General features: G+C 38.2%; 1 protein-coding gene across 4 annotated transcripts in view; it reads right to left on the bottom strand.

Moving 5' to 3' along the window:
* The window catches only part of SEMA5A (semaphorin 5A), a 504,279-nt gene that overhangs the window by 193,040 nt on the left and 296,916 nt on the right, over nucleotides 1–14,323 (bottom strand). For all 4 annotated transcript variants that reach the window (XM_078003818.1, XM_078003819.1, XM_078003817.1 and 1 more), the window contains 1 exon segment: nucleotides 4,604–4,666. Coding sequence is in view for 2 of the 4 variants with exons in the window: in XM_078003817.1 (XP_077859943.1) it covers nucleotides 4,604–4,666 (63 nt within the window). In the remaining 2 variants the exon portion in view is untranslated.

The following is a 14,323-nucleotide window of genomic DNA, read 5'->3' on the forward strand; positions in this document are numbered from 1 at the left end:
CCCATAATAATCAGCTGTGTTTCCTTCGTACGGTTCCTAAATGTCAGAGTGGGAGGAACATCGGTTCAGACATAATAGCCCAACACACACAAGGAACTCTTGTTAGGTCGTGAGAGAACTGACTATTTGTGTTTAAAATAATATTTGTGTAAAAGACACTTAAATAGTTATAGAATTCAATTTCTATAATGCTATGTCCAGAAGAACTAAACACAACAGGTTTTATTATAAGTTTTTGAATCCATAAAAACAGATTCCCCACCCCCACTTTTTTTTTTTCCATGAAATATTTAAGCCATTGCAGGCAAAGGCACTCCCTCTTTTCCAAGTGAGCTGAGCATTTTCTAAATAAAATAGAACACAAACTTGACAAGGGCTTGGCAGCTTCAGTACCTACCTTCTTTTCAAACCTGACTCAAATAAAAAATCTGGATAACTTCTCTTGACCGTAATTCCCTAAATTATACTTTTAATGGATTACATGTGAAATCATATCTGTGTCTGGACACAGACATCCCAGGGAAACAGGGGGAAATCTGTCATCTCTACTCTCCTCCGCTCTGCAGCAAGCTGAGGAATGCTCCCATCAGAGCACCAAGTGGGTACAGGCAGCGTCCTCCCTGCAGACCCAGCCACCTCCTTCCAGACAAGCATTCCAGCTCAGCTCTGCAGCTAAACGCATTATGTGTGGAAGCACAGACCACTTTTCTCAGAGTAGGAAATAAAACAACTTCAGTTTAAATTGCTGGCATTTTTCTCATTTCTGAGATGTCACATTTTGCATTATTCTTTTTATTTCAGGGAGAAGGGAAACTTTGTGATTCTGTTCTCATAAGAACTTCAGCATAAGCAAAACTACGAAACAGCTGAATTCGCCATCTAAGCTCATGACCACGAAGAAAAGTCTTAATGCCATTCACCCAAAGAGACGTTACCCATCAGTTAAATTGACTGTGAAAATGTTCTCTGAATTGGCTCCTAGAACTGTCAAAATGGGGAAATGTGGGTTGTCTGAATTATGAGTTTGGGGGCAGTCCTTTGGAGGCTGCATTTGGCCCAGTTGCCCTTGTTTATAGGGGCTGCCTTGTTTCTTTCCCTTCTCTGTCCCAGGAGCTGGGCTTGGTCACCCAGGTTGGTCACATCATGGTCACTGTTCAGTTACTATGTTAAGAAAGAAAGAGAGATGCCAAATAAGAAAGAGGAACTTGTAAAGGTGAATGAAGATCTCTCTCCTCTCACCACCGATGCACCAGCCCAGTGCTGTCTAGACCGACATGTTTGTTTAGCTACTGCATCATTTTTGTACATAGGAACTTCCAATGCACACAGTTCTGCTACATAAACCGAGTTCTACTTCAAAGCAGCAGAAGTTATTTAAACTCTGAGTTTATCAATATACTTAATGCAACCTAAAAGAACGTGTGATTAATCTTTCTCAGAGTACATGGTGCTTGACACTCATCTTCATCTGTCTTACTATATTAGTGTTAAAAAATCCATTCACCAATGCAGTTTGAGTCAATTAATAATTACTGATTTCCCATTATTTTTAATCCATTAAACCCCAAAGCATGTGAAACATAAAGGTTTGATTTTATTTGAAAATGTTTGCTGCCCTCATTTGCTTTCTGTGTATCAAGAAAATTCAATTAAGTGTAGTAACAATTGGTATCATCTGTGAATCGAGGGTATATCACCTACCGGTCACAAAAGATGGCCTTTTCCTAATAGTTCTCTGGGTTCAATTTACTGAAGTTCTAAGCTCCAAACAACCAATGATCACGGCTTAAGGCAAAACGTGGGCTAGTTCTGCTTCAGTAGAAGCAAATTTTCACCCCAAGTAGAAATAAGCTATTAGCAAAAGGCAACCACACAGATTCTTTGTAAATTATGAACTTCCAGACTATGAGGCTACATGACATAATCTGATGCTTTGCTTTAGTAGGACAAGGAGTACAAGGACACTGAAGCTCATAGAGGGGAAGGGAGTTAACTGTTAATTTTTTAAACATCTTTGTAACAAATATATACATGTAATCTAGATGAAATATGAGAGCACTCTAGGAAGCATAAAAATAAAAATAAACAGTGTAAAAGTAACAAATAAATTTACAATTTTGGAAATCAAAGCAGGGATTCCCAACCAGGTCAATGTCTGGCAATGTGTTTCCTGCCATGTACGGAATAGCTGCCATGTCAAAGAACAATCTGGCCCCAAATATCAATAATGACGAGGATGAGAAACCCTAAAGTTCACTGCCCTGGTGTGGGCTTCTCACGTTCATTTACTCATCCAGTGGAACATCTTTAAACGTTCACCATGGGCTGGGTGTGTTAAGATCGGATGAGGAAATAGCACTGGAACCTGGGAGAGGGAAGGAGGGTGGGGACCCTCAGGTTTGGGCTATCAGCTAAACATTTTCAGAACAGACACTGATGAAAAGTGTGCATCAACAATCTCTGTTGCTAGGTTGCTCAAACCTGAATAGTGCTTATTGGTGTGCCCATAAGACCCAGAAAGAAAGAAGAGGAGATGGAAGAGCAAAGTACCAGAAGAAAGATAAAGACAAGAAGAAAGAGGTGAGAAAAAGCAAGAGGGAGAGCTAGATCACTGTATTAGTCTGTCCTCACACTGCTAATACCCGAGACTGGGTAATTTTAAAGGAAAGAGGTTTAATGGACTCACAGTTCCACATGACTGGGGAGTCCTCACAATCACTGCAGAAAATGAAGGGGAAGCAAGACACATCTTACACGGCAGCTGGCAAGAGAGCTTGTGCAGGGGAACTCCCCTTTAAAACCATCAGATCTTGTGAGACTTATTCAATATCATGAGAACAGCACAGGAAAGCCCCAACCCCATCATTCAATTACCTTTCACCAGGTCCCTTCTAGGACACATGGGAATTATGAGAGTTACAATTCAAGATGGAGTTTGGGTGGGGGACGCAGTCAAACCATATCAGGCGTCACATGGAGCACCCCCTGGGAGGCACTGATATCCCCAGGCAAGGCCCACTGCAGGCTTTGAGAGCCTGGAAGGGTGGCGCTTGCATCAGTGAATCTTACTAGTTGAAACAAAGAAATCCATCTTTCCACCCCTCACTTCATATACGTCTGACTCTCCAGGTCCCATCTCATTCCTTAGCACAGGTGGTCTTATTTAAAGGACTGTGCTCTGACCAGTGAAGTGGGGCCGAGGGTGGAGCCACACAACCCCCACACTGAGACTCAAACACCACAGGGAGGAAAAAGGAAACTACTTAGAAATCACTTCTTCAAAAGTTCTATACATCGTTTCTACAAACTCACCAAGAAGGTTATGGGGGTCCCCAATGTGCGGGTTTTGTATTATTTATTTATTTTGGGGAGCATTTGAAGATATCAGATTCAAATTCTTTGACAATTGGAGTACCTTTAAATCTCCTTACATCTCTGATTATTTATCTCAGAAGCCTTTTCTGAGGTTAAATATCTTCCAGAAAATACCCTTCATCAATTCCTGCTTTATTTCCCCCTTGTCTCCAAGTGTTTCCCTGGCTAAGACTGCACCTTCCTCCTCCTCTTCTTCCTACTCCTTTATTCAGGGTTGGGAAACCCCATAACTAAGCTGGCTGACACCTGCCTCAGTGTCTGACTCCCACAGCCATTCAGTTAAAAGGCAGGGAAGCAGACAATGAAATTGGGTAAAACAAGGTACATAACACTCTTTTATAAATACAGAAAGGGGAGGATCTTTTGCCAGTGCTCTCTGCTTTTGCTATAGTTTTTTCCCCAAGCTCTTGGTCCTGGGACCGACTTTGCAAGGCAAGCCCTCTTTTCTACTCTGTGTATAACTGCTGTCGTTTGTAACCCAAAGCATAATTCACCACTGGAAAAGTCCGTGCTCCAATAAAATGTAAGAAGATCACTAACAGAGTAAGACACAGTGAGCCTGTGCACAAGCTGCAGAAGAATTTCCTCAAGTTGATCATGAATAATTTTCTCAAAGACACAGTCTTCCTGGAAAGGCAAAGAATTACGCATCTTTTTGAGCCAGACAAACATTTGAAAGGAGCCTGCAACATGTACAATTGCTTAAGAAACACATTTCCAACCTTAGCTATAAACTGTGCATTCTATAGGAACATGGGATGTAGATTTTAGTATGAAAAGAGAATTTATTATAAAGAATATGTTAAGATACATTATAAAGAATCAATCACAAATAATATTTTACATAATAATTTCATTTATCATATCATTACTTTCTAGATTTAGTTGTAAAGTATGAAAGAAGGAATTTAAAACATTTTAAAAATTCAGGCCCATATTTTTTCCAGTGCTATCAATCAATTAATTTCTTATCTTAGTCTAATAACATAAAGGACAAATTAGCTCTGATCTTCTTGTGTTCTGAATTCTTTTTGGAAGTGATTGATTATTGTGGTTAATTTTAATTAATATTGAAAACTTGAGGATATACCATATACATATTTTGAATCTTGCTTTTTTCACTTTTCATGGCATCATAATCAAGAATACTCTTCTTATCAATGTGCTTTATATAGTGCAGAGTCCTTCAAAACAGGGTGATGGCTGCTCATAATTGCATCCTTCTTACCTTTGATTTGCCTTTGCTGTAACAGGCCTTCTTAGTAGCTTCGTCACACTCCCATTCCACAGCCTGTAGAAAATACCAAGACAATAGCAGCTATCATGGTTTTGACTGAATAAAACGGAAAATATAAATAAGACACTGGTAACCAGATTAGGAAATATGGCTGCACCCTAGCAGCAACATTTTCACACTCAGAGAATTTACACCAAAGACATGAAATGTATCCATGGGCTTAGATTTAGCTCTGAAATTGAGGAACAAGGACCTTCCCCCTTACTATTTGCTTTTAGGTAGTAATGATGTGATGTTTAGATCTAGTCACTGTTAGAAAAGAACTACGAGTTGGTAACTATGGCACTGATGGTAGAAATGATGGCTTCAGTGAAACCATAGAATAGACCCAGACAAGGCTTAAAGGAGAGGCCTTGAGACCAGATAATTTAAATATTCATTTTAACATTTGTATTTTATTCAAATAATATATCATTTATAAATAGTCATAGATAACGAAGAATGATTTTGCGTATCCTTACTACCAAGATACACCTGTAAATGATAATCAATCAATAGATAGCTCAGGCAAAGAACATAGCTAGGATTTTTCCCCAACAGCAGTCATTTTCATACTGCTATTAACTCTGACTAAATATTTAGAGCTACAGCTTTAAAATATTTTTTCTCAGAATTTCCAAATCTCACTTATGCTGATTAATTTGCTACGTGTGCTTTCACGTCTGATGCTAACTCACAAATGAAATATGTGATTAGTGAAGAACACAGACAGGGCTTGCTTTACAGAAAGGATGCCTGCAAACATCCATGGCCTGGCTCTCGTGAATAGTTTTTGCGCAAATTGAGGCATCTGGGCTTCTTTTTTTCTTTTCTATCATTGTATAGAGTGTGAACTTTTATAGGGTAAAAATATTTTCTCCATACTCCACACCTGTTATTACAATTATTTTCTATTTTACTATTAAAATTGGATTTCTGAAGGATCAGGAATGTGCAGTAATTCAATCATTAACAGAAAGACATTTTGAGATAGAGACTTTTTTCTGTTAATTTGAACTAATGTCAAATAATAAACTAAACCAAAAGTTACCTAGTGTCAAATCATATGAAGGAAAATAATGGCTTCACCCTTATTTCTAGTAAGAATTTTTTTTCCTAATTATCCAAACTTGGGAGAATAATAAAGTCAGACTAACACCATTCTCTAATATCTTCTGCCTTCCAAAGAGAATGTTGCATAACAGAATTAAATCATAAAACACTGCATCTTGCATAATTTATGTTACTTGGCAAATGGTAGTCCATAAGAAAAGTATTCTAGAGAGAACCACTTCAGTGTCTTTGAAACCAAAACAATGATATAACTGTTTTCCCTTGTGCAGACTTGAAGATTTTTGTCAATGTCAACATCTGATAAGAGAATTTGTTAATTCCTCCTGTATTGCTTCCCTGTTCGTAATGTTTGATGGCAACAATAAAGTCACAGCTAATCAGCATCTGATGCAAACACATGACTTGAATTCCATACCAGGATGACAAATATTTTCATGAAAAGCAATGACACCTCCAGAGAAAACAGCCTCCCATACAGTTGCATAACTATATCCCCATGAAGTGCAGATAAAATAAATGAAAATAAATGCACTGTTGTTCATCTGATTTGACCTTCAGTATATTCCTTTCTTAGATCTCTTTACAAAATATCACTCTGTTGTTTGTATTTAAGTAGATATCCACCTCTTGGCCTTTACTTAAAACAGTATTGAGGACTGATTAAAACAGTATTGAGGATTGAAAGAATATGATATATTCTTTATATATCTGCTGTTAGACAATTACTAGGAAAACTACACAGTGAAATACTTTAGATAAAGAGTCATTTATGTGGCTTTCATTGGTCTAGTGATTTTGTTAAAAGTTAAATAATAATGTTCTCTTCTATAAACATGAAAGCTATGAAGAGAAGGATTAGTCCCAGGGCTAACGGAAAAGAATATTTACCAAATGCCATAAAAATTGTTCAGATCCTGGCGCTAAAATGGCAAACAAACAGCTTCACAAGTCTACCTAATGCCCAAACTTTATATTTTCAAGATAAATATTGGCCAAAGATTGAAAGGGAAAATAGGAGAAGAAAGAATGTGAGAGTTTTAAAAAATATTTCATTACTTTATCCAGCATACCAAAACACAATAACTGCTTTTACAAGTTTATTAGACCCACAATAAATAGGATAAATCTTACAGATTTTCTGAAGATAGTGGTTAGAAAGAAAAAAAATTTATTTCCTAAGGCATTTTATTACAGTCTCACTAGCTTGCCTATAATATTCAAATCCAGAATTAATTAAAGACCATGATTGTACAGCTTTTCTGTTCACTTTCTACCTGAATAGAGAACAGGATAAAGGGAAATTTTATATTAAGAATGGAACTTTACTTATTCCAGAAGACAGCAGGAATATATACACATTATTGGATAGCACAGAATTTGAAAAGGAATAGAATGGAGAAAAGTGCCTTTTCCAGATTATACTAGAATGGGATGTTCCAGATTCATCCCATAGTGTCCTCCTATTCACTAGGTCAGTTAGACTTTGCCCATTTCATTAGTGGACAGACTTGAAACTTAAAAAAAAAAAAATTCCATCAGAGACAAATAAGAGTATCAATGATTCACTAGGTCAGTTAGACTTTGCCCATTTCATAAGTGGACAGACTTGAAACTTAAAAAAAAAACAAATCCCATCAGAGACAAATAAGAGTATCAATGAACCTCTTCTCTATGGGATCTTATTTCTCACAGTGACCCATTTTTCTGTTTGAAATTAGGCTATGTTTTAACCTGGTCACAACTTCCTTGTTCTTCTAGATCCATTCTAATGAACTAAATACCTTTTAATCAAGCCTTCTCTTTCATTTATCAGTGAAGATTTTTATTCTTTCATGCATCGTGATTATAGAACAAATCTCACTACTGATTTGAGAAGCCACCTTTCCACTTGCATTTAAATTTATTTAAAGATGTTTTTCCACCAACCCAAACCTATGTTTACAATAGTCAAAACAAGTGCTAAAGCATTTTACACTTCAGATCTCAACCCAACGTTCATAGTCTCATTTCTTGAGTCTCCCTTTTAAAAATATTTAATTTTTGTCATCTTTTGTCTTTTTCTATTTCAGGATAGCCCAGTAGAGAAAAGAAGTATTTCTACTGTATGCTATTCAATACTTTGTCTGCATTATACATTTCAGCAGCAGACATATAGCAGAAACATTGTGGTTACTTGAATATTCAAAGATTAGTCATAGTAGGCAGTAAGTCTGAAACATCTACATTTTAAAAGACACAATGATTCCTGTTTGTAGTAAATTTTTTTCTGTAAATACATACAAATAAAACCTGTACTATTCAGCAACTCACAGAAGTTTTGCTTTATGCAAATGCACTATCTCCTTCATTTAACAAATATTCATTAAGCATCTACCAAATGGAAGACACTCTTCTATGTGATTGACAGAAGGAAAAACAGACATAGAGATACACGAGATATTAATTTACAATACAGCATAAGTATATTCCATCAGCCTAGACAGAATTATATTAAATCTGAAAAGTCAACAGTGTTCATTTTCATTGCTCTAGTAGCCATATGCAAGTTAATCTCAGGTCCAGTGACACACTCTGACTTATAATATTAGATTTCAGGATGGGACAAACATACAAAGAGAGCTACAAAAAAAAAAAAAAAAAAACAGAAGAGGCTTATGGAAAACCCATTTTATATCTGCATAAATCCTGGGGATGCAATGAAGCCCCCACTGTTTCAAGATACAGCACCCATTGGGCCATGTTGCACACAGACATACTATGGTTAGAATAAAGGGAACTGTGATCTCAAGAGTAAATCAGATGCAGAAAAGAAAAAGAGATTGGCTCTTTTTATATATGTGTTACACACATACAAATCCACAGTTCTCAGAAGTATATAAACAAAGCTGTGTATTATCACACTCCACCGCCAGATAAGCTAATTAGATAGGGACCAGCAAAGGCAGACACTTCATAAAAATGAAGAGAACAACATTCTAGGCAAATGGGCTACTACTCTTTCAGCAGATGGCTTTGCTAATTAGATACTGGCAAAAGATAACATTAAACAAAACTAGTTTAATTACACAACGCCAAAAATTAACAATCACCTGAGGGCTTTCTTTTTCCTTTTTTTTTTTTTTTTTCCGAGACGGAGTCTCACGCTGTCGCCCAGGCTGGAGTGCAGTGGCGCGATCTCGGCTCACTGCAAGCTCCGCCTCCTGGGTTCACGCCATTCTCCTGCCTCAGCCTCCTGAGTAGCTGGGACTACAGGCGCCGCCACCACGCCCGGCTAATTTTTTGTATTTTTAGTAGAGACGGGGTTTCACTGTGGTCTCGATCTCCTGACCTTGTGATCCGCCCACCTCGGCCTCCCAAAGTGCTGGGATTACAGGCTTGAGCCACGGCGCCCGGCCGGCTTTCTTTTTTCATATGTTTACATTCATATTCTTATGTCATGTATTCTGCGATGTGCTGGGAAATGTTACATTGCCATGGCAATTATAAACAAATCGTCAGGGTATGCAAGACTATATCTTTGTTCAAAAATGTAACAAAATCCAAGTGAGTTGGAACTAGAAACAACTGTGATTGGACTTGAATAAAATGTTAATCTATAACAGTAACTTTGAGAGAGGCCATCTTTGCTAATTATAATACCATCAAGGTCACACGTGTCAGGGTCCTAGAATGGTGTGCATTGAACAAAAAAAGGCAGTAAATATTTTAGTCAATTTGGAAGGATTTGTTCGATGTTCCTCTGCCTTTACTTCCTAGTGGATATTCAATGTGTTTATTATTTTTTCATATTAATTTTCAGTATACTTGCATTTCCATCCATGTCAAATACAAAAGCAAGTACAATTATAACCTCAAAATCAAAAGACTAGCCAAACATCTTATGTTCTCACTGATATGTGGAAGCTAAGCTATTAGTAATGCAAAGGCAAAAGAATGATACACTAGACTTTGAGGACCTACAGGAAGAATGGGAGGAGGGTGACAGATAAAAGACAACAAACGTGTGCAGCATATACTGCTCGGGCAATGGGTGCGCCAGGATCTCACAGATCTCCACTAAACAACTTACTTATGTAACCAAATACTTCCTCTACCCCACTAACATATGGGAAAATAAATTTTTGAAAAAAATGATCAATGTCAACATTTAGAAATTAAAAAAAACTGGAAGAGCATAGAGTCATATCATCCCACTATTTCTTGATTCTCATACACTGCCATCATCTAAAATTAGAAGAAATATCTTAACCTTAGAGATACCTATGAAATGTGTTCTAATAATCTTTAAAGCCCTTATGCTAATGTCCGAGATTTTCTTACACATAATAACATCACATTAAACTTGTATTGATAAGGAACTGCAGAGTGGTGCTCCTAGCCCGTTGAATGCTCCCAGCCCGTTGAATGTTCAGTTTTCTAATTGGGAGTTGACAATGTATTCATTCCCTAGAGCTGTTGTGAGAAACTACCACAAACTGGGTGGCTTTAAGGACAGAAATTTATTCTTACAGTTCTGGAGGCTCATTGGCAGGGTTGACTCTGACTGAAAACTCTGAGGGAGAATCTGTCTGGGCCTCCCTCCCAGCCCCTGGGGTCTGCCGCTGATCTGTGGTACGACCTTGGCTTACGGGGCATCACTGCAATCTCTGCCTCACTCATTGCATAGTGTTCTCCTTGTGTCTTTCTTTGTCCAAATGTTCTTCTTCTTATAAGGACACCGGCCACTGGATTAAGGCCCATTGTAGTCCAGCAATGACCTCATCTTAACTAATGACATCTAGAAAGACTTTTTTCAAATAAGATCATATTCTGAGAATCTGTGTGGACATGAGTTTTGGGTGGATACGCTATAACCCAGTACAAACAGTGTGGCATAAGAGATTTGGAGAACCAATTCATAGTCACAAATTAGGGTCATTGCTCTGCCACAAATTAGTTGCCAATTCTTAAGCAAAATAATGGTAACAATTTATTAAACTTGTGATGTGCTAGCTACAGTGCTAAATGCTTTCTATACACTTACCTCGTTGAATGTGAGAGGTACTATTATAATCAGATTTTGGATGAGGACTTTGGGCAAATAACTTGCCAAAGGCCCCAAAGTATTAAGTGGCAGCCCCAGGATTGGCACTTTATAACCTGATCTGGAGCCTGTTATCTGAACTACTTTCCTGCTATTTAAATTACCGAATTAAGTACCCCTTGTTACCTGATTTTTACAGTGTCTTTGTTTTCCACCCCATAATTTAGAAAAATATATATCTGAAGCACAGAAATTTGTGCATGTCTAAGTTCAGAGCTGTTGGCATTCAGTAAATATTAATCAAAAAAGCCATCAATTCCCTTGTCAGAGAATGTATTCATGTTTAAAGCCTCTGGGACCATTCACAGCCCTAGTATCGATTTTAAAAGGACCATGATTTGTCTAATGAAACTCTAAAGTCAAGAAAGGAACAGCCAGGGTATGATATAAGAATCTTGGGTTGGTTTTGTGAAATTAAACATCTTATGTATAAGAACAGTTGGTTCCTGACACAGCAGCAATGTCCAGATTTCAAAATTCAGTCTGAAGATCCATCACTCTTCTATTAAGCCCTCCGGGGGCTTCCCACTCCTCCTGGATTAAGAGCCAAAGTCATCTAGAAAATTCTGCTATGTCCAGGTACTTATTTCCTAGTGCCCCTACCCCATTATTTTATGGGTGGCATGGGTTTCTCAGCGTGGTTTCTGAATAAAGCAGACACATTTCCTATGGCCTGTGGACCTACTGGCCCCATTACCTGGAATACCTTCCTCCAGATGCCTACCTAGCTAATGCCTGTGCCTCCCATGTACCTTTGTTCAAGGGTGAGCTCCTCGCCGGACCCTCTGTAGCCATATATGTATATGTGAAACTGCCGTTTGCCTCCCCCTTTCTCACCAGAAAGCAAACTGCACTTGGGCAGGCAGCTTGGCTGCTTGGTACACTTCTGTGTCTGCAGCACCTAGGACAGTGCCTCACATACAAGTACTCAATACGTAGTTAAACAAACGAATGGATGTATTAATAGAATGCCCTACATCCATGCCCTTGGAAGTAGCTCAGGTGTCCTTCTAGAGACCCCTTGTAGAATGGGCACATGAGGCTTGTCAGCCCTTGAGCTGGATGGGTGAGCCTACCGCGTGTTGCACCTCTGTGGCAAAAACATACCACAAGAATTTCTCTTCCGCACTTCAATTTGCCCTGACACTGGGAAGAAGAATATGAATGTATCTGCTCTGGGAAGACAGAAAGGGAAGGATCAGAGCAAAGATTTTACTACTTTTTCAGCAGTAGACATTTTTTTTAAGTAATGTCTTAAGCCTAATCTCAAACAAAAGGAGATAAAAGTGGTACAGTATTCCCCTTGTCTGTAGTTTTACTTCTTGATACTGCGGTCAACTGAAGTTCAAAAATATGAAATGGAACATTCCAGAAGCAAACAATTCCTAAGTTTTAAATCGTGGACCATTCTGAGTAGCATGGTGAAATCTCAAGCCACCCCACTCCATCCCATCTGGGGAAATGAAGGATTCCTTTTTCTAGAGTATTCACACCTCTATGTTCCTGCCCATTAGTCACTTAGGAGCCCTCTCAGTTATCAGATTAAAAAAGCATAGCACACACAGTGTTCAGCACTATTAGAGGGTTCAGGCATTCCCTGGGGGTCTTGGAACATAACCCCCGTAGATAAGAGAGGGACTACTATATTATGTCAAAGTCATGTTTTAAGTGCAAAATTATAATACTAAGTCATTAGAAAAATGTGAGGCCAAGTGACTGCTGAGTCATAACACCCTCGGTATCCAAGCATTTCTGTATTTTGCTCTGGTTGCCTACTTTTGAAAAAACCACAAATTTATAAAAATTAATAGTTATAAACAAGACCACTTTGAATCTCAGTAAATTTGGAGTATAAGTTGAAATGACAGCGGACACCTTATTCCATACTCTATAATAAACCAGGTAAGCCAAGTAATGTCACAGTAAAAGTTAATTTACTGAGTGAAGGATTCTAAAGTGTTAAAATTCTGTACATGGTATACATTGGTATAAGTGTTTGGTTTTTTGTTCGTTTGTTTTGAGTCGGAGTCTCGGTCTGTTGCCCAGGCTGGAGTGCAGTGGGGCGATCTTGGCTCACTGCAAGCTCTGCCTCCCGGGTTCACGCCATTCTCCTGCCTCAGCCTCCCGAGTAGCTGGGACTACAGGCGCCCGCCTCCACACCTGGCTAATTTTTTGTATTTTTAGTAGAGACGGGGTTTCACAGTGTTAGCCAGGATGGTCTCAATCTCCTGACCTCATCATCTGCCCGCCTAAGCCTCCCAAAGTGCTGGGATTACAGGCATGAGCCACGGCGCCCTGCCAAGTGTTTCTTAAATAATGGGATTAAAGTAATATATCGTCTCAAATCCCTGAAGCACCTCTAGAATCTGAGGGTTCTGAGAAACACAGTTGGCAAGTCACTGTTTTAAGGAACCAAATTTAGCTGATAAGAAATGTTGGGGCTGGACCTGGGGTCAGACAGAGAAAAACCAAGTGATGGAAGATGAGTTCCAATGACCCTGCTCCTGAACATGAGTGAACCCTGCTGGGATGATCTTTTGAAAGGAGAACATTAGAGAGAGAGAGAGAGAGAGAGAGAGAGAGAGAGAGAGAGAGAGAGAGAAACAGTATCAAGGACATTATAATATCTGGTATAAAATTGAAAACCATGATTGTCAGACCCTGAAGCATCAAACAACTGGTGCACTTCAAAAATATTTCTAAGGTAAGGCTCATAAGAGCCTTGCTTCTTGGCTGCAGGGTTTTACAGAAATTATTTTCATGGATGCAAGTAGGATTGGTTTAAAAAGTGGTACACTGTCAAATTTGTAAGACTAAATATAGTGAAAAAAATCAAATCACTGGAGGGATGGCTATTTTTATACATGAATTTCCTAAAAGTATTAGTATAAGGAACCCAATTCAAAGTCAATCAAGCAGGGATAAAGGTACTGACATTGGAGTGTATTGACTTCCCAACGACTGGCTTGCCTAGTTTAATATTTCCCAAATGCATTTGGTGGAAAATTGATTGCATCTAATGTTATATTTTCTCTCTTTTACAACATACAATTATATCTTATATCACATAGATGATGCCAAGTACCACAATATCTGTATAATGTTCAACAGAAATTATGTTTGCTAGAAATTAGATATATCACAAGCAAATTAAAATTAGATGTTTTATCTGATGTAACATTTATTCTGCATATGTAGAGATATCACAAGAGGAATCAGTTGATTATAGAAAGTTATGAAAAATATCACACCAAGCTGAGCTTAGTAAGACTATCTGAAGATTGTATGGGACACAAATATGAGGTCACAAGATACATTTTTAAACAATATGAGAAGCAGCATGTTGGCATGGGATTCTCTGTAAAACCTTGACCAACACTAGGGTTACACGACTTGATATAATGAAGCCCGTCTCGAAAATATCTTTACAAGGCTAAGTTTGCGGTGTGGCTTTGATCAAATGTTTCTTTCACACACCAGTTAACTACTGACAATAATATTCTAGCACTATTGGT

The sequence above is a fragment of the Macaca mulatta genome, chromosome 6, assembly GCF_049350105.2.
Source record: "Macaca mulatta isolate MMU2019108-1 chromosome 6, T2T-MMU8v2.0, whole genome shotgun sequence".
Taxonomy (NCBI): domain Eukaryota; kingdom Metazoa; phylum Chordata; class Mammalia; order Primates; family Cercopithecidae; genus Macaca; species Macaca mulatta.